This window comes from Solanum stenotomum, chromosome 1, assembly GCF_019186545.1.
Source record: "Solanum stenotomum isolate F172 chromosome 1, ASM1918654v1, whole genome shotgun sequence".
Classification (NCBI taxonomy): domain Eukaryota; kingdom Viridiplantae; phylum Streptophyta; class Magnoliopsida; order Solanales; family Solanaceae; genus Solanum; species Solanum stenotomum.
In genome coordinates this window covers 66,447,582-66,472,177 of record NC_064282.1, presented here as the reverse complement: position 1 = coordinate 66,472,177, position 24,596 = coordinate 66,447,582, and the positions used below count along the sequence as shown (strand labels likewise).

Below are 24,596 nucleotides of genomic sequence, written 5' to 3'. Positions count from 1 at the left end.
CCATTAATAAGTCAGAGTCGCTGTTTCATGACATCAGAAACAATTGCACCATTAACGAGTTTTATCAAACTGCCCCTCTTCAAAGGGAAACTTACCAACAACAGTTGCCAATTAACAGTCCATATTGTCTGAATTTCATTTCAGCAATAATCTCAGCATGTTACACCACCATATAACAGAATTTAACAGCATTAAATGAAGAGATAATTTTGCTCTAACGGGATAATTGAGCACGAATCAAAAACTAAATAAAAAATTAACTTATACTCGTAAGTCATAACCTAAGGTTGCTACTCTACCACATTTTGTGCAACTGAATAAAAGTTCGCCACCGCCAACACAAGTAAAAAACAGGGAAAATCTGTAGAACAAGTTTGAGCATAGTAAACACATTTTACAGGACCTAAATTGACTCAATGACCAAAATTTACAGGACCCCTCGTTTGTGGACGGAGAGTCGGAGGGGCACAAAAAAATCAAAACATAAATGAAGAAGACATAATATGTCCAAACCTGCGGAGAGGAAAAATATGTCTCTAAGCTTCACCTTTATAATAAGCACGGTATGACAAATTTTTACCTCACAATAAAACAAGGAAAATCCAGACGAACATAATAATAGATGCAACTGTTCCACCAAATAGAAAATACTGTAGAATGGTTCTCCTCCTCCTGGGACTTAGGATCCTGAAGTAGTGTGAAATCACCTCTGAGATAGCCTCACCATCAAGGAAATAAACCTGGAGAAGAAGTAGAGGTAATCATAAAAACATGAATGGCATAAAAGTTGCAGCGACTGTTGTCCACTGTTTTAGGATTGAATACATATTATGACACAATAATAACAAATAAGAAGCATCCAAAAGATAATGGTAATCTGCAATAGATTGCTAAATGTGGAAAAATGTGTCAACAACCTGACTTTACAACGACGTGTATTCAAGTATCATCTAATGACAGATAAAACTACATAATCACCTTTCGATCAGCAAAAACAGATATCTAGAAGTACTAATAAGAACTCATTAATTGCTCTGAAGGGGGCAAGAGACAAGACTGCTGAACATGAAGTAACAACTGTAAATAGCCAAGGAAAGCCCTAGAATGAGGTTTCTTTCTTCAGAAAAGTCCTAGAACAAAGCTCACTAGGGTCTCAATATAATGAAACAGACACATCGATGTTTCCAAATTGTCCTACACTTTCTCTCATCTCTTTTGTCGTGTAGGAAGATGCCCATAGAATAATTTTATGAAGTGTCTCAAATTTATTACCACATCTAAATCACATTTTAAGTTCAACCAGGTTCTTCTCCTGGCTTCCAGATTTGTATGGACACATTTACTTTTGGTGCAGTTTCCTTGTGATCTCTCTAAGCCATTTACATGGACTTTTCGGGCTCGACATATGTCATACTGGAAATGCATACCCTTTAAAATTTCTAGCAAGTCATTTATATACGCATTTAGGTACCTAATCCATGTCTATGGACAAATAAGTGTCTGACCAACATAGAATCTAATGCATTGTCTGGTATACTTCAAGCAGGAATGGCCCACTTTAACCAAAAGCATTGACCTCAACCTAGTAAAGTTTTGCAGATGTGATGTCATCTTATTTGCCACCCCCAATAGATATTACATTAATGAGAGCAGAAAGCAGGTCTAGTAAATGCATGGGGTAATCATTGCCGTTTTACTTATTTCACAACTCTGTTAAAGTTTTAGTGTCACAAATATGCCTCTCCTTTTCCCCAAATGAGAGCAATTTAGTCTTCCAGCAGTGAGCTCTTTCAATGAAACAAGTCAGAAAATTTATTGAAGCACATATACAAATTTATGCTAATGTTGCATATCTCTCTAGGGGATTTGAGCAGATAGTGGGTGTTTTTATTTTTATTTTTATTTTTTTTTTGAGAGAGGAAAAAAGTAAAAAAAAACAGATAGCAGGTGTTTTGGTTTTTGGGCTTCTAGAGTTTATACATCTTAATAATGCCATAATGAGGTTCAAGCTAAGTTGCTCGGACTCTTCACTTTTGGTGCTGCACCCGTATCGACACGACATGGGTTTGGGTTTGGGTTTGGGTGTGGGTGTGGGTGTGGGTGTGGGTGTGGGTGTGGGTGTGGGTGTGGGTGTGGGATCCATGTCCAATTTGGTCAACCAATTTTGGGTACTTTGACCAAAATCGATAGAGAAAGTCCGGACAGTTTTAATGATTTCTATAATCAATACAAAAGCCAAGGTGAACTTGAAGAAAATGGAATACCTTTTATTTAGAAATTTCTATGTCACTCTTTTCTTTTAATCTCCTTCCAAGATTCTCCTCAAGTTCTCCACATAATTTCTCATAATTTAGGTTTCATAACTCTATTTTTAGTTATTTTAATAATATTTAGGAAAATCCCCGCACCCATATTCATACATGGATCCATTTCCCCGAATCTTAAAAATTAGATCATGAAGGATCCGACCTCTAGATCCACACTCGTATCAGACACCCACACCCAGTCACGGATCTAGGAAGAGGTGTGGGGGTGCCACGCCACCCTCGAACTTCGATGGAAACTCTATATATACATAGGTATATATATAATTATAAAGCGTGCTACCCACAGAACAAAACTGGCTTGTGGTGCCATGGTAGGAGAGCAACTTTAGAAGGCTGATGTTGCGGGTTCAAATCCCATTTGTACCTATTTTTTTGAGAAATTTGCTGCAAACATTTTTTAAGAAAAAAAAGGCTCCAAGCACCTTTTTTTAAGGAAAAACAGCTGGCACAATTTTTATTTTTATTTTTTTATAATTGTTATTGACTTAAATTAAATTAATTACATTATTACTCCTTTGACTTTTCTTTTATTTGATTATATACTCAATAAAAGTGTAATATCTTATTATTTACATTTTATTGATTGATTTATGATATATATCGAAAAGATGAATAATTTAATCAAATATAAAATTAATTTAATCGATAAGTCTATTTGGCACCCACGGACTCTAAATCATGGATCCGCCGCTGCCCACACCTGAGTCCGAGCAACTTAGGGTTCAAGCTTTGATAAAGACATGTCTGTGTATGTTTATCATGTAGACTAGAATGTTATGGCCGAGTGTTTAGTCCAAATGGTTGTTGTAACACCTCGCAACTCCACTCTTAGAGTCTGAATCATTCGTCGTAAGTATATAAGCTTGAACCAGGTGATGTCCTACATGTTCATGTGTGTTAAGATCTTTTACCAAGCGTAGGAAGTGTATAGGATGTGGTTTAGGGTCATAAGGGACCTCCTAAGTCGAGTTCAAAGCCTACCTACCGACTAAGGTTTTTCGCATTTGTTCATGCAAGGGTCAACTTTAAACGACCATATCTTTCAACATATAAAGAATTAAGTGGCCCATGACATATCAAATTAAAGATCTATGAGTCTTCCTTCCAGCGCCACCAAGTTTGATCAATAGGAGTATGGAGTAAAGAGTTATGAACATTTTACAAGACACTCCCAGCAGAGTTTTCAGAGCCTGACTACTATGATCCCCATTTTAGGGTCGTAAATTGAAGTACGGACCATAAAAGGAGCTCTTATAATCAAACTTCAGAAACCAATTTTTTGGCCTGATTTTCACAGACCCAACTATGGGCTGTAATTTGGGCGCATAGAATGAAATCCTGAACCTGGTTTTTGGTCTGAATTTCGCATATACAAATCAGGGGCCGTAGATCAAACCACGGGCCATAGTTAGGCCGCATGGAATGAACTTCTAAGAACACAATTTTGGCCTAGATTCCACAGATGGAAGTAGTAAATGAAGTGGTATTATAAATCAAAAAGAAGACAGACATGAACAATAAAATTGGAGTTCAATCCAAGTACTCAGATAGTAAACATTTTTCTCTCTCTTCCAACTTTTACAGGTAAGATGAAAGAACATAACCATTTTATGCAAGGATCACGTTGCACCTGGCTGTATGAAAAGCATGTTTTCTTGTGTCACACAACTTAAGCCATCTAAAGCAATAAAATGACAAGTTTCTTAGCATTGCTCAATTGCTTCCTCCTTAATCCTAATAAAATATTCTGTGATTATAGCGCTTTTAGTCCAATGGATGCTTCATAATCTGTTGTTTGCAAGCCAATTACTATAGAGAACAACATTTTCTAAAAAACCATTTAGTTTGTGGAGTCTATATAAGGTTAGAAGAAGTATGTTAGAATAGAATAGGAACAAGATAATATATATAATTCTACTTAGAATAGAAAATAGGAATAGTATATAGAATCCTATTTGGAAAAGGAATCTAATGTAGTGTCTATAAGTAGGGTCTCAATGTAATAGTATGGATACACAGTTCAATAATATTCTATCAAAGTCTCTACGATCTTGGTAGAGAACCAAATAGCTTCCGCTGTCGGTGAGCGGCTATTACACATACATGTCGCCCGTCTGGCCAATGATTATGTTAGCAAAAATTGGGTCATCGTATTTTTCCAATGAATATTTTCTCATATCTAATTTGCGTAGTACCGTGCCATTCTTCGCGACGACTACTTTCTCATATTCGATTTGCATAGCACCGTACCGTCTTTTCGGTGACTACTTTTTCATATTCGATTTGCATATTTCAGTGACTACTTTTTCATATCTAATTTGCGTCAGTAACTACTTTCTCATATCTGATTTGTGTAGTACCGTACATCTCTTCAGACTACTCATTTAATTTGCGTGGTACCGTGGATTTTTTCGAACTACTTTCTAATATATCTGAGTTGCATGGCACCGTGTGTCTTTTCAGTGACTCCTCAGATTTGATTTGCATAGTTTCATGCATCTTTACGATGACTCCTCAAATTTGATTTGTGCTAGGCAGGATTGTCAATGGCGTGCTTAAGCCCTAAAGCAAGGGTTAAAATGCGTTGAGCGTTTCATCTCGCTTAATGTGCGCTTTAGTGTTGTCATCAAGGCCCTAAGGCCTAAGGCATACTTTTCCTTGTGAATGAGAATTTCCCGAAGAGCAGCGCCATTGATGTCACTTTATCATACAAAACAATCAATTTTTGTCCATATATTTGTTATTCATGCTTATAACTGTTAGTCTTGAACTAAACATGAATATATTTGTATGTTCTCTCCATTTGTGCCTTTTATCAATAAATCTCACGTTTCATTTGTGCTTGAAGTCCCAATGAACCTTAGAGCTTTTTTGCGCCTTTCATTTTTTATCACATTGGTGTCGGGTCGTGCCATCATTCCGATCCTACCCATATATTTTCTTTTTCTCAGTAGGGTCGTGCCGTCAATCCGACCCTACCCTTATTATTCTCTTTCTCAATAGAGTCGTGTCATCATTCCGACCCTACCCGCATAATTTTATTTCACAGATTATGATCACTTCCAGCCATCAAATCTAATAATCCAGCGCATGAGCACGTTCCAGTCAGTTTTATGATAACTTTCTTGTTTAAGATCTACTCATATCTCGATTTCGAGATGATGAGTACTATTTTTATTGACATTCTGCATCAAATCCAGTATTTCATGAGAAGACACATTGAGATTGATTGTCAATTTTGTGAAGTCGAGAGATCAACTTATAGATATCTTCATCAAGCTGCTCACTGGTCCATTCTAGTAATTACATTTATAACAACCTAGGTACATATGACTTGTATGCACTAGCTTGAGGGGGAGTGTTAGAATAGAATAGGAACAAGAATAATATATACAATCCTACTTAGAATAGGAATAGGACCTGTATATAGAATCCTTCTTGAAAAGGATTATATTGTAGTGTCCTAGTTGGAAAAGGAGTCTAATGTAGTGTCTATAAATAGAATCTCAACTTAATAATAAAGATACACAATTCAATAATATTCTTCTCAAATATTTCTCACAAAATAGTTTAGATGAGGAATAACATTTTTTCCTACATGGTTTAGCGAATTTTTTTTGGAGTACGATTAGGACACACTCACAAGCTATTCCTACTATGTAATACTTCCAATTCAATAAATTAACCCTATTAGAGAATAGTGATGGCAAATTTCTTCATTCATTGTCGATATAATCCTAAGCTTGTGTATACTAAATTCAGTGCTTTTTCCCTTCTCATCTTTCCATAAAATTGCCACGGTTTCTCCTGCCTTAGAAAAGCCTTGATTTTCATGGTTCTCAAGCTCTTATCATGTTAAATCTTTTCTAAGAAGTTATACATCATAAGACCATTTAATCCAATTACTTCCTATCGTTCTGGGACCAAATCAGCACAATTCTGAAACCTTCAATCTGTTGCAAACTGCCCAACAAAACTGGTAGTTCCCAACAACAACACGTTTGAGGTTCAATTGGATCTTCACAGAAAAGATGTGACAGATATGACCACATGCAGGTTCATAAACATGGGAAACAGAGAGTTATCTTTTCGATATGAATACATACCGGCAGGCTGTTGAGAAGTGCAAGTGTCATAGAGACGTGAAAGGTGAACATCAAAAGTCTTTCCAGTACATAAGGAAGATGTGCACCAAATTTAGCTGACCAGCGAGGTTGATATGAAGTCAAGAGAACTGAATGCTTTATTGAAATTGCATCACCCACAAAAACAAAGGTCTTAACACAGGGGTTCTCCCTGGAGTTGTTATCATCAATTACACGTGTTCTTCCAAGGTGCGAGCACTGTAGGGGAGAAGGGCTTGAATATGTGATCTCCACCCATGCAACACCAGTTGACAAAAGTGGAAGAAAGCATGCTCCCTCCTACAACAAAACATCAATTATTCACATATTCAAATGTATTCTGTGTGTTGTTGTGCTCAACCTAATCGCATTTGTGTATTATAAACTACAGGAGCAATATTTTTTGGCAGTTCATGACAAACATGCACAACTGGCAAACTGATACAAATGTGTAACTTCTGGTCTCAATGGGAGAACACTGAATTGCGTACCTTGGAACACAAGCAGCTGCTCCTATTGCTATGAAGCCTGCCCCAACCATCCCCACATTTCTCAAGCTTCAAGACATCCTTAGCATAAAAGCAATGGAATACACCTCCATCCCTTTGATGGTTAACCTCAAGATTGTCATCTACATGCATTGCCTGGTCCGAGCATGGAATGGTTATAAATGCACTTAGTTCATCAGGACAAGTTCTGTTGCCTTCCAATGAAACACGTTTGCCTTCTTCAACCAAAGAATAGGGAATACAGTATCCTTTACCAATACTTCTTTTCATAGAGTTCTCAAGAAGGCTGTGATTCTGGAAGTTTTGATAAGAGCGTTCAGTTAATACAGCAATAATTTGTGACCACTCCTGAGCATTATTGATGCGGAAATCATCCAATGATATAATGACATCACCAGGAGACAAATGGCCAGACAATGGCGATGTTGGAGACACCTCCAGTACCTGCTCAAGATCATGTGATTGTAACCCATTAGCCACATAATGCCTAATTAGGTCCCCCAAATTAGCACATTGCAGTACAAGAACTAATCCTCAATTACCATGGGGCCTTCATCATGAATGTAAAATGGATACAAGATCAAGGGTTGAAGGAACAATGCCCAGGCACAAACAGCACAAAGCTGAAAGATAATAAACACATTAGTTCAAAAACTACAGAATATGATAAACAAATGGAGATCGACTAGCATTCTTTAATAACTAAGAGCTGCTATAAGCACCCACAACTGCATTATGCCAAATGCCAGCACAGTATATTCGAAGAGCAGAAACTTTGGATAGTGCCTGCAGTAACTCATGATCAAATGCCAGTAAAGCGCCTGGAAATAATACAGCCAAAAATACAGCGATGTACTCCATCTGTATGCCCTCACTGCATTCCCAGAATGTCGTGCCTACAGAAGCAGTTGTGAGATTCATGTACCACCACTGCTATGTCTCAAAACATGTCAACTGATCAGGTTTGCACATACAGTCAGCCAAATGTAGAATCAAAGTCCAAAGATAATAAAGAATACCCTGATATAACATAACCAGCACTAACTAAATGCCTAATGTTCAAGTATGTGCTATGCTCTGATCCGGTTGACTTTCCTAGCAGCATATCTATTATTCACAGTGCAGCCATGGCGCTTATACACCAAGATTTCATAGAAGCTATTAATCATGAGTAGCAAAAAAGCACCTTAAAAAAAGAAGATATTTGAGAACGGATTGCTTGCTTATTCCCTACCTTCTCAAAAAAAAATAATGCTTATTCCCTCTAGCATGTTGGGGTTTAAATAGTGTTTACAAGTAATCCCAGAGAGAAAAGCAAAGGATTCAAGTGATCCTACAAAGGGAAGGAAAGTAATTCCTGATCATTTCTTATCCTATTTACACAATTATAGAGATTCTAAACTTATTTTATACATACAAAGTATTGAAAGAGTCCTACATTGGTTGGTGAAGAGTTGGATGATTTGCAGATTGCAGATTCAACATGATGCAGTAGTATCTGTTGTTTGCTAGCAAAATACCAAGCAGTCGAGATAAAATTCTCCATAAATTTTACATACAGTATCTCCGATAACATATCCTATATGGTGACTTCCAGTACTCCTCTTGTTCCTTTTAATCATCCTTCTCAATATTCACAAAGATTTTTCTCCCTCGGTACATGGAGGAACGAAAGAAAGTGATTTACCTTTCTGTTCAATTCGATTCTCCCTGGAATCAGACTTCTCCACCGGAGTTGACCAAGCAGAGGTGCCTGCCTCCAAGAACTGAAGTCGTCAAACCGTTGGCTGTGACCCAGAAGGAGGCTCACCAAACGTTATAAGATATAGAAACTTCTGTGAATCTGAATCGGAGTGGGGGTCTTCGTTCCCTTCATAATCGATTGAACTTGAGATGGAATGAAGCTACCAAAGGTGAGCGATGTAGTTTACAGCTTAGCCCATCCTCTGGAGTGACCAATTTCATCATCGTTGTAGCTTCCCTTGCAGGAATTTCGGATCAAAGTCACAGTGTTTGCTCAGTCAGTGCACGTTACAAAATCCTAGCTAAAATGCGCCGAGAGAGAAACATATTCTAACCTGAATCCCCTCCATTTCCGAAAAAGAACTTCTAGAGTAAGGACTCAAACATTTTTGGCTCTAGCAAAAGAATTTTCAAATGTTCCTTTCATTACGGTAACAACTTCCTGGATAACAACCCGTAGGGGCTCAAACCTTAGGTTTTGATAGAATTAAGATCAAAGGATGGGGTGGGTAGCAAGTAACAATGCTAGTCAGCGAAGAGAGAGTGCACCATAACATCTGCTAGAGAGATGAACGCTGCTTGAACAGGAAGATGAGCACTAATGTTGGACAGAGGAGTTGTGCTAGACACTGAAAGGAAGAAAAACAGAGGAGTTGTGCTAATGTTGGACAGAGGAGTTGTGCTAGACACTGAAAGGAAGAAAAACAGAAGAAAATGTGGTCAGACGGGCGGCACACATTGACTGGCTGTTTGAGCAGTTGTAGTATGCCTGCATATGATAAGAATCTGAAAGTCCAGGATGTTGTCTTCCCAAGCATTTTGTCAAGCAAGGGTGGCACTGAATAACCGAAAGCCTTTTGGTGCTTAGAGGCACTCCCCCTTAGGAATACCAATATAGCTCAGTATCTGAGTTTGTATAGCTTGGTTTACCCCTCCAAAGTAAATGGAACACTTCTGCGGATTAGCATGAAGACCATAAGCTTGGGAAAATTGTGAGAAGCACTGGAATAAACATGGACGGATTGTGCATCACCCCTGCTAAATGAAAGCAGGTCATCAGCAAAGCTTAGTTGTATGATCCTCATCTTGGCACATCTTGGGTGAAAATGGATTTTTTTTATCAGTGTGAAGAGTCTTCAACAGTCTATTAAAGTATTCCATAACAATAAAAAATAGGAAAGCGGAATGGGGTATCCTTGCCTCAGACCTCTCTTAATAGCTAAGGGAGGAGTTGAAAAACCATTGAGTGCAATAGAGTAGGTCACAGTAGTGAGGCATGTCATGATCCATTCAACAAACAGATCTAGGAAATGAAGACTGACCAGAGTTTGCTCCAGCCTCCAAATAAACTCTTTCTACTGAGTCATAGGCCTTCTGGAGATCTATCTTCAGCATACACCTTGGAGAAATCCCCCTCATACTGTATCCCTTAACAAGTTCATGGCTAAGGACAATGTTATCAGATAGCAACCTTCCTGGTACAAATGTTACATATGTTATCAGCTTCCATCAGTAAGGTCTTCAATGATTTTACTCAGTCTCTTGGTAATGATTTTATGATCTTACACAACATTGCAACAAGAAGTTGGTCAAAAGTCTTTGATAGTGACATGATGTTTCACCTTGGGAATTACAGTGACTCAAGTACATTTTGGTCCCTCATTTGCTCCTGCTCAATCACACATAAGAAATTATGTCTTAGTAAATCTCAACCCGAAATAAAGATTCATAGCCCTCGTTTCCCTCCGGCCAGAACATTTGTCCAGAAAACTCTCTGCCACTCAGAACCACTTGTAAGGGATGTAGAACTCAGGATTCTCAATAGAAAGACAAAGTCGGCTAAGCACCAAAGTAATTGGCAGGTGAACCAGGATCCGATTCTTGCCCTTGAGTTTCCATTTTTCGGATTGGGCTTCGGATTTTCTTTCCCCAGACATTTCATTAATCAAAGCACCATGGGAAATACATCTATGTCAGCAGATGTTATTGTAACGAACTCTCTTCCTCAACAAACCCTAATTATGTTGCAGAATAACAGCTTAAAATTCCCAATCATCTCTAAGCAAGGCCTTCCAAGAAGCCTAGGCTTTTGATGGCTTGCCAGATTTAATTTTTTATTAGATGAATTAATTTACTTGACTGGAACCGCAGAAACCCATTCACTGAGAATTTTAATCATCACCCATCATATATGCATTGCCCACGCAAGTAATAATTTCTCCCCTTAGTTCAAAAATCAGTAGAAATAATGAAAGAGTGCAAGTAAGAGAAAGGAACAGAATCCTTCAAGAAGATTTCCATGAATACACATAGCAAGTATAGTATAATACACATTTTACATTTTTCTCAAAACAATTTCAAAAGAACATTTGCCTTAACCTTGCAGCAGCTAGAGCATGCCCAAGTTCATGCACTGAAACCGATATGAAGGAAGACATGCATAGATATCCAATGTCAGCCACTGAGATGGTCAAGCCTGATATCTGCACATCAAAACATATGAAGCAGATGCCAGTGTTTAGAAAACCATTGAATCTGAGTGCAAATAGCTGTTTCTAGCCCAGATCATGTATATGTAGGTCACACCATGCTCACCCCTTGCCTTAAGCAATTAAGGTAGCATAAATGTTATCACTCCTTAGTCATCCAATAGTTACAGCAGTAGTTATTGTCCTCTAATAGTGCAGTTTTTCATTCAAGTAATATTAGGAAGTCATGTCCTAGTTTCTAGGGTAGTTATTATCTTATAAGTGTTGTGTTTAAACTATCTGTTTGTCTCAGGAAATATAATCAGAAAAGTAATTTCAGTTTTTGAGTACTTTAACTCAGAAGATTACAGGTTCTCTCTCAACGAACCAGCACCATAGGTCGTAGGGGGAAAACTTCAGATTTTATCTTGCAGCATCCCATAACTAGATCCATAACAGGGGACCATAACAATAAGTCAAGGCTATCTCACCTCTTGCCTTAAGAGAAATAGACAACCAATATGGATCCATGTTGAGACCAGCACACCTGATGCCTTTTACTTGAGTTTACAAAGTCTTTTTGCAGGTATCTTTTTGTGTTTTTAGTGTTCGAATGTTGTTTTGTAGATGTTTGATTTCAAAATGGCCAAAACATGGAAAAACTGAGAAAATGCCCAGAATTGGCAATCCACGATCCGTAGAATAGAAGTACGGGCAGTGGATCCTGGCATGGTGCAAAAAGATCTGAGAGATGGTACCTGCAAGGTCTTCTGAAGTCGACCAATCCATGGTGGAAAGTACGAACCGTATGTCACATTCACGATACGTACATCTAAAGAAGACAATGCTGGAAGTTTTGCGAACCGTCAAATATTGTACGGTCAATGGATCAAACCATGGCCATAGTCCAGTACCTCTAGGCGGGAACTCACGGAAGACTTAAAAGCAATTCACAGACCGTGGATTTATGTATTGTCCGTGGATTGTATCGATGAATTTGACAGTTTTAAGATTCCAAGTTTGTGGGTCATAAATACATTCAATAGGGGTTATGTAATAGGGAGTTACAATTTTTTATATTTTTTGAGTTTGGAACAATATTCTCTCTCTAGTTACGTAGTTTCGTGAAGAATGAAGACACCAAGCTATTTCTTTTCATCTTTAATTCTAAGTAAGTCTTATGAATTCATTTTATTCTTCTTACTATTACTCTTGCATTATTGAGTAGTTAAATCCATTTGAAGAGGCCCCTACAAATTGAGTCACTTTCCTCAAACTCTCTCGCTCAACGGTAACTTCTGCACAAGCTCCTTGCTATCTCACCGCTGTTCTCCTCCGGTCACCACCCCGACCTCAGTCGGTTGCTTGTAGGATGGATTTAATGGTCCCTCCAGACCCACCACCGTTATTTCATCAGAATAACTGTACATCAGTTTTAAATTTATCCCACCAAATTGAATTCCCCCAACTTCCTTCATGAGCATACCCTTCTACCGCAAACCCCCTTTCTAATCCAACCCCTACCCCTGCCCAGTTCAATCGCTCCCACCAACAAACGTTTTTGGTGGGAGGAACAAATGCGAAGCCCCAAATTGCTCCTGAACAAGAGCCCCAAAATTCGTATGCCGGAGCATTAAGCAACAAAGAGACCACTAGAGCCAAGAACAGAGTTCGCCTTTTACCCAGATCTTTTGAGCTGGTGGATGGCAGACCAGTGGTTATTTTCACTTCAGAGGAGAACGAAATTCTTGCTCAAACATGTAAATGGACATTGGTTGGTAAGTTCTCCAGAATTCGTCCCTCTATTGATATTATTAGGAAAGACTTTGCTGAAATTATTCCGGGTAAAGGTGTTATCACCATCGGAGCGTACGATATGAGGCATGTTTTCATCGACTTTGATAATATTGAAGACCACCTCAATGTCGCTTCAAGAAGCTATATGCCACTCGGAGGAGACATCATTATGAAAATTGAAAAGTGGAGTACGAACTTCAAACCTGAATCCAACGACACCACTGCCCCTATCTGGATTACCCTTCCAAATCTGCCAAGGCATTACTACGAGTGGGATGCAATTTGCCGTATTGTTGAACCAATAGGAATCCCGCTAGTGTTGGACAAAGCTACTGTTTCAAAAACAAGACCAACTACGGCAAAACTGAGAGTAGAAATCAACCTTGCAAAACCAATTCTAAGAGAAATTACAGTTGAAATAAGAGACAAAAATGGCTTCTTTGTGCAAAAGGTAGAATATGATACTCTACCAGCCTTTTGTTGCCATTGTAAAATGCAAGGCCACAACGATAAAAACTGCAGAATTCTTCATCCCGAATTAAGAGAGGAACAAAGAGGAGCGGGGGATAACCAATCTATGAAGGCAGACCCCTCATCCAGTGGCAGGACAGAGTTGGCAAAGAACCTCAAAAAGGATACACTGCTGATGTGAGGCTAAAAATACATATTTTTAATCATTATTTCCTCACATTTACTATTTATATTTGTCCTTTTTGAGCATTAATTTGATGGATTATACTAAATTGGGTATTTTATTTGTAGGATTAAATTGGTGGAAAATTGGAGAAGTTTGAAGCTTAAACGAATTAAAGATGGAAGGTTCAAGAAGGAAATCAAGCAGGCAGCTTAATGGATTAAATTTAATAAAATAATATATTTGTATATATGAGGAAAAAGGCTACGAACAATTTGCAAATTGAAATTGGGTACTACTGCTGCCACGTGTCAGCAGCTGGATGGCTCATATTAGAATGAAAGGCGGCGAGCAACGTGAAATTCCAGAAATACGCGTACAGTGGAAAATCCAATTTAATTGGGTTTTTTTCCTAATTTGTCTTGAACTCAATTATTTTATTTAGGGTTTCTCTATCTATAAATAGGGGATGAAAAATTATTCTTAGAGGGGAGCCAAGAACCAAGATACAAGACACAATATAAATTTTCTTCTAGCTTAGGAACTTTGGAAGAGCCGCCGTGGAGGCCGGAGAATTGTGGTTTATTCTTTCTTCTCCTTTATTATTTATTTGTATTCGTGATTAATAAAAGATAGTTTAGCTATTGTTCATAACTTTTTATGATTAACACAAACATATTTATTTTAATAAATTTTGATTGTGTTTTTGAGATAATGAGTAGCTAACTTTCATAACTAGGGTTGTGGGAACCATGAGCGATTAACAAAGTATGAATAGTAAATAAGCAATTCTTGACTAGTATTTTGCATGCATTGATAATTCTTTCGTTTAGAAGTCTTTTTAACGGTGACCAACGTTAGAACTCGCCTTGTTACTACTTGCCGGACCAAAGAAGTAATTAACAAGAAAAGAATTATCAACATAGATTTAGTGTGATACTATCTAATAGGCTAGTGTCGATTGGTGCGAAGTAATAACTAAGCCAAACATCGATTATGATGTCTAATATGAGGTAAAGGTAAGGGTTAGTAAATTATACACACGTAGCCGAACCAAGGTGCGGGGTGAAATTCTCTAGATGCCGGACCAAGGATTTAGAAATACTTAACTTATCACTTTGCATATAATACACTAGAAAAGGATTACTATTATTAGGATTACTGCGTTATGAGCTTANAAGGAAACCAAAGAGAAAAACCAAAACCCAATAAAAACTACCATCGGAAGAAACCTCAAGAAAAACAAACAGGAGAAAGAAGTTGAATTACCCGAGATTGATTTTTTTTTGAGAATTACCCGAGGTTGATGACCAATGGCAAATCTTCTGATTTAAATATATGTTTCTCCAAGATGCCTTAATGGACAGAATAGAGAGGAAGACAGTGGCCTTAATGGACAGAAGGCCATCAAGATTTCACTTAAATGTACTCAATGATCAGTACACTTTCATGGAATGTAAGGGGCATTGCCTCCCAGGGAGCTGCTGATAGACTCAAATACATCAAACAACAATACAATCTTCCTTTCATCTTCCTACAAGAGCCTATCGTAAGAGCAGGAAAGATTGAAAGATACAAAAGAAAGCTAGGCTTTCAATATTGTTTTTATAATTGTTCCAATAAAATTTGGATTTTTTGGTCCTCTGATTTTGTGATTAACATCATTGATGACAAGGAACAACAGGTTCTTCTACATATTACTCAAGTCCAAGTCCCTCTGAATTTCTATATCTCTGTAGTTTATGCCAAATGTTAAGCAGGCAGGACTAATCTGTGGGATGAAATTAGAGCTTCTTCCAGCGTCATCAATGGCCCTTGGGGGATTGTAGGTGATTTTAATGTGGCCTTAACTCTAGTGAAAAAATTGGTGGAAGACCTTATAGAGTAGAGGAAGGATTTGATTTTATCTCTTGCCTTACTGACTGTCATCTACAGGGTGGAGGTTATCTTGGTGCTCCATTTACTTGGGGTGACAATAGAGACCCTCGAAATACCATTTGGAAACGGTTGGACAGATTAGCCTATAATGCAGAATGGTTTGACCTTTTTGGAGGCACTATTGTTACCCATCTTGCCAGAACATGCTCTGATCATGCCCCCCTTCTCATTAACTGTGGATCTAATGATACGGATCACACAAAATATTTTAAATTTTTAAATATATGGGTTGATCATGACGACTACTTGGGAGTTATTCAACAATCTTGGTCTCAAGAAGTCCAAGGGAATCCTATGTTTATATTGCATCAAAAAATCAAGAGAGTGTGCAAAACACTCAGTGATTGGTCCAGAACTGCTTTTGGAGATATATATGAAGAGCCCAAGAGGTTAGAGAGGTTTATCGAAGACCTCGAAATGACTTCTATCACAGACAATAGTCCCGTTAACAGAGAGAATATTTCTAAAGCTAAAGCTGAGTATACAAGATTTTTGAAGTTGCAAAACTCTATTACGAGGCAAAAAGCTAAGGTAAAATGGTTGGAGGATGGAGATGCTAATACTGCATTCTTCCATAGTATCATCAAAGATAGAAGAAGGAAACTTTCCATTCATAAAATCAAAGATATGGAAGGAAATTGGGTTGAAGGGAGCGATAATGTCACAAATGCAGCTGTACAATTTTTCCAGAAGCTTTTCAGTCGGAAGAAATATTCGAGGATTCTCAAATCCTTAGTGTGGTGCAAAAAGTAGTTACTGATGCTGACACCATGTTTCTTACATCACTACCTACTTTACAAGAAGTGAAAGATTGTGTTTTTTCTATTGATCCTAACAGTTCCCCGGGCCCTGATGGTTTGAGTGGCAAAGTTTATCAAAGTGGTTGGAATGTGATTGCTGAAGATATTCACAGGACAGTTTTGGCCTTTCTCAAGGGGGCATCCATTCCTAAATTCATGTCTCATACTTGTCTTATCATGCTTCCTAAAGTTGACTCTCTGCAACAATTTTCTGATATTCGACCTATTAGTCTAGCAATGTATCTAGTAAGATAATTGCAAAGCTTATCAACGTCAGACTCAGCTCTATCTTGCCAAAAATAATCACCACTAATCAGAGTGGTTTTGGACATGTGATTACATCTCGTGATCTGAAATCATGAGATGAAATCAACGTTTGGACATGAAATTTCATCTCATGATTTCAGATCATGAGATGAAATCCCAAATTCTTTAAAGAACTTGATTTGGGAATTTCATATCATAATGTGACATTTTTTAAATACAAAAATCGGTCTACAAGTTTATATTTTGTAAAAAAAACACCAATTTATATTCTACCAACCATTTATTTCATATATAAACAAACTTTATTTTTTTTGATAATAATATATAAACAAACTTTATAGTTGATATTATTACTCTTACCAACCTTCAAACCATGGATATAACCATTACTCTCACCAACCAAATTTATTTTTACTTCAAATCAACACCTACTTAATTTATTATGACCAGCCATTATTATGGCCATTACTCATGATCAAGTTTACTTTTTATTGAACTAAAGTAATTGTTGTACTTTTTTAGAATAGCTATGTGATAGTGTTTTATACTTTTTGTGAATGAACTTTTGCTTATTTGGTAACACTGTATAAAGAAATGAGGCAATATTAATAGTTTTCACACCTTACGGGATTTTTAATGTTTATGAGCAAAAAGTACAACTTAAAAATCCAAATTGCATGTCCAAACAAAACTTCAACTTCATCTCATATGATTTCATATCATGATTTCATCTCAAATGGCCAAACGAGCCCTTAGAATCAAAACAATATTTTCTACTTTCACGAAATAGAAACTAGATTGTCAATCAATTATTTGTCTAATTTGTATCTTTTCTCGCCTATTGTCAGTGGGATTCGATCTCAACCTTGTTGGGTTACTATATTTGCATGCGATCGTGTTGCATCATCTAAAATATTTGCATGCGACCGTGTTAAATCATCTTAAGGTATGATTTGAGTGTATCACCAACGTTTCCAGCAAATTAAACAAGCATAACATCTTGCCTAATAAAATAAACTAAGCTCAAGAGAGAGAAAAAACACCAATCTTCTCTCATCTTTTCTTAAGTTTTTTCCTTTTTACGAGGGTGGTAACTTTTAATTGCATGGAGAACAAGAGAAGAACTGGTACATGGGTCGAATAAACACCAGAGCTTTGATTGCTAAGTGATTGAAGTTCATTTCTTGGCATTCAATGTTCTACTATTCTGTTTTATGAATACCAGAAATGACAGGAAATATCATTTTCTTGAAATACTATTTTTTGTGCCTAGCCATGATGGTAATGAAGTATTGGCATGAAGCAGAGTTATCCAAAGAACAAATAAAAACCAAGTGTCTTAATAATGTGAGAGAATACATACCGTAGAAGAAAAACCAAACAGATATTCACTCATCACATTGCTCATCTGGGTGTTGCCGTAATAAAGACACAGTATTTGGATGATTTCATATAAAAGAATCTGGCCAGAATGAGAAAAATGATTCAATGGGAAGATATTAAACAAACTGGGTAAAGCAGATCCTTTCCTTGCTATTTTCAAAAGAATAGTTAGATAGGAGTTGAAACCTTATAAAAAGAATCAGATAGGAGTTAACAAAATTAAAATGATAAACTCTAGCAGGTGGACATACCATAGTAACAGCAGATAAAACGGCAAGACTAAAACCAACACCCATTGAGAACCAAGCTTTCAAGAACCTGCAACAAATGTAGTCACTTATCAAGACGTAAAACTGACCTCAAACAGTAGCCTCTATAAGTGAAAAAAGGTAAAAGTTGTGAAGAATATAATATACACACGCTGCTATAGACAAATACAGGGAGGTTCAAGTTCAAGACATTTAAGCTTTCATGGTCCAAAACCCCTGAGGTGCTAGTCTAGCAGTTGAAGAGTGGCATAACAACCTTGCAATCCAAGGTTTGAGTCCCAATAAAGGCCACGCTATATGAATTCTTCCAATCTGTCTAATTCTTTGGTGGATTTAATTACCTGGTATATGTGCAAGTGATAGATGACATAAACCCCGGATTCCGACACAAACAAACAATTAAAACAAGTTAGAATCTTGTTTATTCCATCAGTCTAAGCCTTCACTACCTCATACATGCTGCTGGTGGGAGGTAGCAGGTATACCATGGAATTAGTTGAGGTATGTGCAAGTTGGTAAGTATACTACGGTTATATTAAAGAAAAGGACGGTTATGTTAGAAATTCTGATCCAACCTCATTGGGCTTGTGGATCTCAGAAATGTAAGCTCCATCAAAGCTTTGATTTTAAAAGGTAAGAAATTACATTAAACTACAATAAGTAGGTGTGTCATATTTCCAGCAATTTTATCTTCCTTGTACATAAAACTTGCCGTAAATGTATGAAATCGGTATTAGAATTAGCATCTAACGCAAAAGAAAGATACGCCAAAACTTCAGATACTGCAGAACTCTACACCTAAAACAAGAAAAGTGGTTGTGCTTTTATGCTCAAAATATCTCAATGTCTCTTTTTCACAAAGCCAAAGAAATGCAGGCAGGAATATGTCCTCCAAGCAGCTACTTCCCTTTTCTCTCTCTCTGTCACTGCCAGCTATCAACAGTAGCTCCGACTGTCTTCGGCATAGCCCACTGCACTCCGAATATGTTAAGGAACATGTCTACAACAGCCTTAACAAATGTATACTGCCCTAGGGCGTCTGCTGAAGTTTCACAATCTTTATAGCACAAACAGCATCTACTAGGCATGTTAAAGCCTCTCCTTAGCAGGTTTTCAATTGTTAAGCATGCAACATGTAAGGCCATATATTGTAATCACACCAACCTCAGTGAGGCTTCGGATTACATAACATTCTCCATGTCTTTTGCTCTTCTCTTCCCCCATTACTGCTTAAGGCCTAGTAGCAAGATTTACCAGAAAACTTGCCCTTGTTAGTTGTTAGCAAGTTCACACCACATAGAATCTGGCTTGCCCTCTGTTAAATCAATCCTTGTGTTATATTCATCAAGGGTGCAACACTGTGCTCTTCCTTCCCATAGAAAATTGTTGCCTAACTCATGTAGCTGCTTCACTACGGATTTAGGCATAGCATTGATGAGTGGTAGACTTACGTTCATTTGAGGCCTTTTTAGTTCAACAATTAATGTCCTCAATGTTAATTGTGTCCTATTCTGCAGCTATGAAGGTTAAAGGACAAGGCAAGGATGAATAATGAAAAAGAGGCCAAAAACATTGAAAGGAGTGTAAAACTCCCAACTGGTAGTCGCCTAACAAAAAGGGCGTATCGCCCAAGTGGCCTAACCTTGCCGAAAGTGACAGTGCTCACAATTAAAAATATTCAATGTAGGTCGGCGGACTAAAAGATGAAACAGCGACTAGCCGAAGCTGAATGGGCGAACTAGAAGACCATCGTCGAAGGTGACAGAACTCTAAATTAAAGTGAAGGCTTAAGGGGAGAACAAGGTGGTAATCGCGATCCGCCGAATGTGAAAAGGCCAACTCGATCGAGTCCGCCAACTGAGGTTCATACACCTGAAGCCTGAAACAAATGAAGGGCAAGTCGAGGGACAAACAGCGATCCACCGAACATGTTTGGCGAGCCATACTAATGGTCACCAAGTTGGTCACACATTGAATTTTGGGCCAAATTTTGGGAAACTATAAATAGTCCAAAAGAGAGAAAATAGAGGACTTTTTGGAATCACATTTTGGATATCATTTCAATATTAGTTTAGAGAAAGAGTTTTGAATATTTTCTTTTCACCCTTTGAGAAAATACTCTTAGTTTTGGGATTTGTGAACAACTTTGTAATTGACAATTGAAGGTTCAAATTGAAGTGGGTCTTGAAGATTATTGTTTGATTTCACTTTCCCAATGGTTGAAATCATAATGGGTATACTCTCTTTTCCTTTTATGAGGCTTGGCTAAAACCCCAAATCTAGGGGTATGATTATGGGGTTGGCTGTTAATTTATTGTAGTGGGTTTGTGCCTTGCTCTGTTTTATAGTTGTAGATTCATGGATTTAAGCTAATTAGCATGGGGTTAATTCATGGGTTAAGATTGCAAACTTAATCCTAATTTAGATCTTCAATTGATATTCGAAAGAGATTAATTAAAGTGGGTAATTAGTTTAATGCCTGCAATTCAGATTTGTTTACTATAATTTGCTTGAAAGAGAACCCTTTGGGGTGGCCTAGTAGGTTGGGCTTGGGACTTCCATGTTGGAGGTCTCAAGTTCCAAACCCCTTGCCAATGAAAGCAAGGGGTTTGCCTTCTCGGTCGAGCTCATCACACCGGGTTTGCCTAGTGCGGGTTACCTCTCCTATGTGGTTTGCGAGCAATTGCATAGGAGCGGGGGTTTTACCCTGTGCGCACCCTAAAGATAGCAGTTGTGGATTTCCCTTGTCATCAAAAAAAAAAATTGCTTGAAAGAGAAATTGTAGTTCAATTCTAGTTGTCAAATCTGCTTGAAAGAGAGATTTTAGTAAGGTATTGGGTTGATTTGTGATTCACATAGATGAGACCAAAAGGAGATTCTATGATTTAATGCTATGAGATCGAAAGAAGATTAGTGTTATTTAAGATTACCTAGTCTATCCATTATTGTTTAGCGATAATGAGCAAGCACAAGCACCCCTACTTGACATTGATACCAATCCTCACACCCCTAGATCTCTACTTGTTTGAAATCCAAATTTTAGTTTAATTGTGTTACTTGATACCAAAATCCTTTTCGTAAATTTGGTGGAATCATCTACCCATCTCTTTTAATTGCTACAAATGAATTGGTTTACAGCCCTATTTTCCTAATTGAATTCCTTGCATTATATCACTCTCTATGGGATTCGACCCTGACTCTTGTTGAATAATTTTATTGCTAACGACCACTTATTCTCTTAATTGTTTTGAGGGTAACTTGAGCATTATCAAGCATGTAATATGTCCTCTTATTAAATTCAAGCAATTCAGGATGAATTGAAGTCAAAGATGGAATTTTCTAGAATTCAAGATACTCTCACCAGGCAAGGTTATAGCAAAGAATGCAACAAAATTAGAGGCTTCGGAGTTTAAAGCAACCAAAAAAAGGCCCAGCCGTGAGAAGCTTGGTAGACAAGTCCATGGGGACAAGAATTAGCTTTGTACCTAGCGAGCTAATGACGGGGAGCAGAAGTTGAGCAGTACAAGACTCTCCTCTGGCAAGCTAATGGCATGCATGGCCTATTTGCTTAGCGTGAAGTCTGAAGGCTATTTTAGTCTAAACATGTTTAGTACTAAGTATATAAGGTACAAACCCAGAAATTTTAGGGTATCATTGACACTTTGAACGCAAGGGAGCCATTGGAGAAATTGTGAAGCTTAGGATTCATTTTGAGATCACTCTTTTCCCTACTTTTCTTGCCTTTTTTTATGAATTCTTAAGATTGTATTGAGATTAGAGCATGACTATGAGTAGCTATACTATATTTCTATGGTTACGGTCCTCTCATGAATTTGATATCTGAATATTGATTTGATGAATTCATTACTGTATTGAGTTATTCATTTGATTCTTGTGCTTAATTATTTGATTATCTGGCCAACAATTGGATACTATATATGAATCTTGAATTGACCCTGAAAAAGAGAATTGATTGCAATAGGATTGAGTATGGGAAGCTCTTGAACATGGGCATTAGGAAATAGATTTGTGGTTAAGATGGAAATATACATAATGTCCTGCTTAATTATCTATCAAAATTATTTGTGTGTCATGTTAATTCTAATTGCATAAAGATATAGGCATTAGGTTACAAATTACACCAACAAAGTTACAAAGATTGAGAATAAGCTAAATAATTTCAGAGCATAAGCCATAGAGCACCTCTAGTTAACAACAAATCAGCAGCTTAAACTTCTTTTGCAAATTTAATATTCCTTAAATTTGCTTAACATAAGATGTGCATAAGGAAATCCTAGAAATGGAAAAAACATTTTGTAATAGGTTAGGCAAACTTCAAAATTAGATTTTCAACCTCAGAAAAGAAGCAAATGTGATTGAAAATAAGGAGCATCAGCTGCTACTTGGTAGAAATTAAATATAAAATGTGAGACGAAATACAATGAATTACATAAATTGGGTAAAAAGGACCTTGAAAAGCATGAAGCATATATCAATTAGAATGGTTTAAAAAAGGGCACCTTGAATATCTTCGTCCGAAACGAAACAAGGGTTCATTCAATATTGACGACTTGCAGTCACAATACCTGCAAGTTTCGAAAAAGATGGCTAATAACTCAGCGCCAACAACTTCAACCTCGTAAAACACTCTTAAATGCCACGATATGGAAAAAGAAGAAAGATTTCATACCAACAAGAAACAGCGTTAGATAGTCGATTGACGCGCACAGGTAGTAGAGTCTGATTGCTTCGCCATTTGCCAAACCTTCGAACTCGTCTCCCTTCCATTACTCTTTTTTAGCATAATATATATGCTGCTGATACTAATTCCCAGACTGGTACTCCTTTTCAGACCTATCAAATATGTAGGGGAGACAGCACAAAGAACTGAAAGACTAGATAGAAATTGATTTATGCTTTAGTTGAATGTAACAAATGGTGATAGCTTCAGCTCCCAATTTAGGGTATGTACCCGCCCAAAATATAATAAATCAACCGGCTTTAGTCATCGACCGCTCTTAAAGTTATTCGTATAATTCACTTATACATCTCAACTAAGTCTTATACATATTGAATATCTAAATTGTTCAAAACATGTACATATTAAACACAAAACGCTGATATGGCAAAAAAAGTGTTTTACACTTCCCTGAAGCATGTGAAAAGATTCAAAATAGTGTCCTTTTGATTATATTTTTTACATTTTTTCTTCTTTTATTGACACTTGACATTATAACTAACTAAAAAACATTTTTCTTCTTTCATTTGCACCTTTTTCAAAAAAGAAAAGGACCCCACTCCCTACCTATCATCTTCTTCATACTTTAATTTGCAAAATTTCCTTCATTTTAGCTCTATCATTATTTTTTCTTTCTTTTTTATGAAAAAAAAAAGGAATATTATTTCTTCCAAATATGAAGATAAATGAAAATCAACTATGAAGATTCAGATTTGAAAGAAAGAAGTTCGTATGATTTATTTCAAATCTCATAAAAATAAGGAACAAATATGAAGAAGAAGAAAGAAGATAAATGATTTTTACATATAAAAAAGGTTAGCCGATATTTGTTTATCACAATTTTCGAACAAAGATTTTTACTCAAATTCATATGTAAACCCATTAAATTTATCAAAAATGACATTCAAAAATTTGAAAGAATTAATTTTTGAGCTATCAATTTCATTTTGTCATCGATGTAGAAATGAATAACCGCCGGCAAAATTTTCTTTCTTCTTCACTCTTAGTATGAAAATGTATATATATTTTTAAAAAAAGTTAATCTTCAAGTTATTTGAAAAGAATTAGGTTTTGTGATTTGAGAAAGAATGTGTTTTGGGAAGAAGATGAAGATGAAAGGGGATTGGGTAGGGGTGGGGTTCGGTAGAATAGGTTGACATTTTCATTTTTTTCTTTTTCTTTTTAAAAAAATTAGACATTAAAAGTGTTTGAAATAATTTTAAACAAAATTTTTTTTTATAATTTTCGGGACCCAGTGCCACATGTTATTTTTTAATTAGTTGTTTTGCCACGTCACCGCAAGTGTATCACACACTCTTCATATATTTTGCTGATTATCAAAAAATGCCTAATAGGAACAATTTTTTACTTGGTAAAAGTGTTCAATAGGTACTAGTCTTAGTTAATGTGTCTAAGTGAATTATGCGGACAACTTTAAGGGGCCACTAATGACTTAAGCCAAATCAACCTAAATCACAGCATTTATTTGTAATGTTGGAAAAGAGTTTAATATACTTTGTTATGAAAGTCACTCATGTAAACCCTTACAACATACAAATCCTTATATATCCTTTTCATCAAATGGAAGTGAAAAAATTA

At 36.9% G+C, this 24,596-nt stretch overlaps 2 protein-coding genes across 3 annotated transcripts in view; both read right to left on the bottom strand.

Annotated features, from left to right (window-relative positions):
• Nucleotides 1-24,596, bottom strand: part of LOC125853694 (RGS1-HXK1-interacting protein 1) — a 1,101,770-nt gene that overhangs the window by 109,749 nt on the left and 967,425 nt on the right. The window lies entirely within an intron of this gene.
• On the bottom strand, nucleotides 494-23,238 carry LOC125853689 (membrane-bound transcription factor site-2 protease homolog). Of its 2 annotated transcripts, XM_049533415.1 has the most exons (10): nucleotides 22,950-23,236; nucleotides 22,780-22,845; nucleotides 18,242-18,308; nucleotides 17,971-18,069; nucleotides 11,083-11,186; nucleotides 7,687-7,834; nucleotides 7,503-7,583; nucleotides 6,943-7,404; nucleotides 6,434-6,751; nucleotides 494-740 (listed from the first exon to the last, which is right to left on the bottom strand). In XM_049533415.1, the coding sequence occupies exons 1-10, from the start codon at nucleotides 23,045-23,047 to the stop codon at nucleotides 582-584; spliced, it is 1,602 nt and encodes a 533-aa protein (XP_049389372.1). In that variant the 5' UTR covers nucleotides 23,048-23,236; the 3' UTR covers nucleotides 494-581. The 2 variants fall into 2 exon arrangements, with proteins under 2 accessions (XP_049389372.1, XP_049389373.1); XM_049533416.1 differs by lacking the exon at nucleotides 6,434-6,751 and having other exon boundaries at nucleotides 22,950-23,238.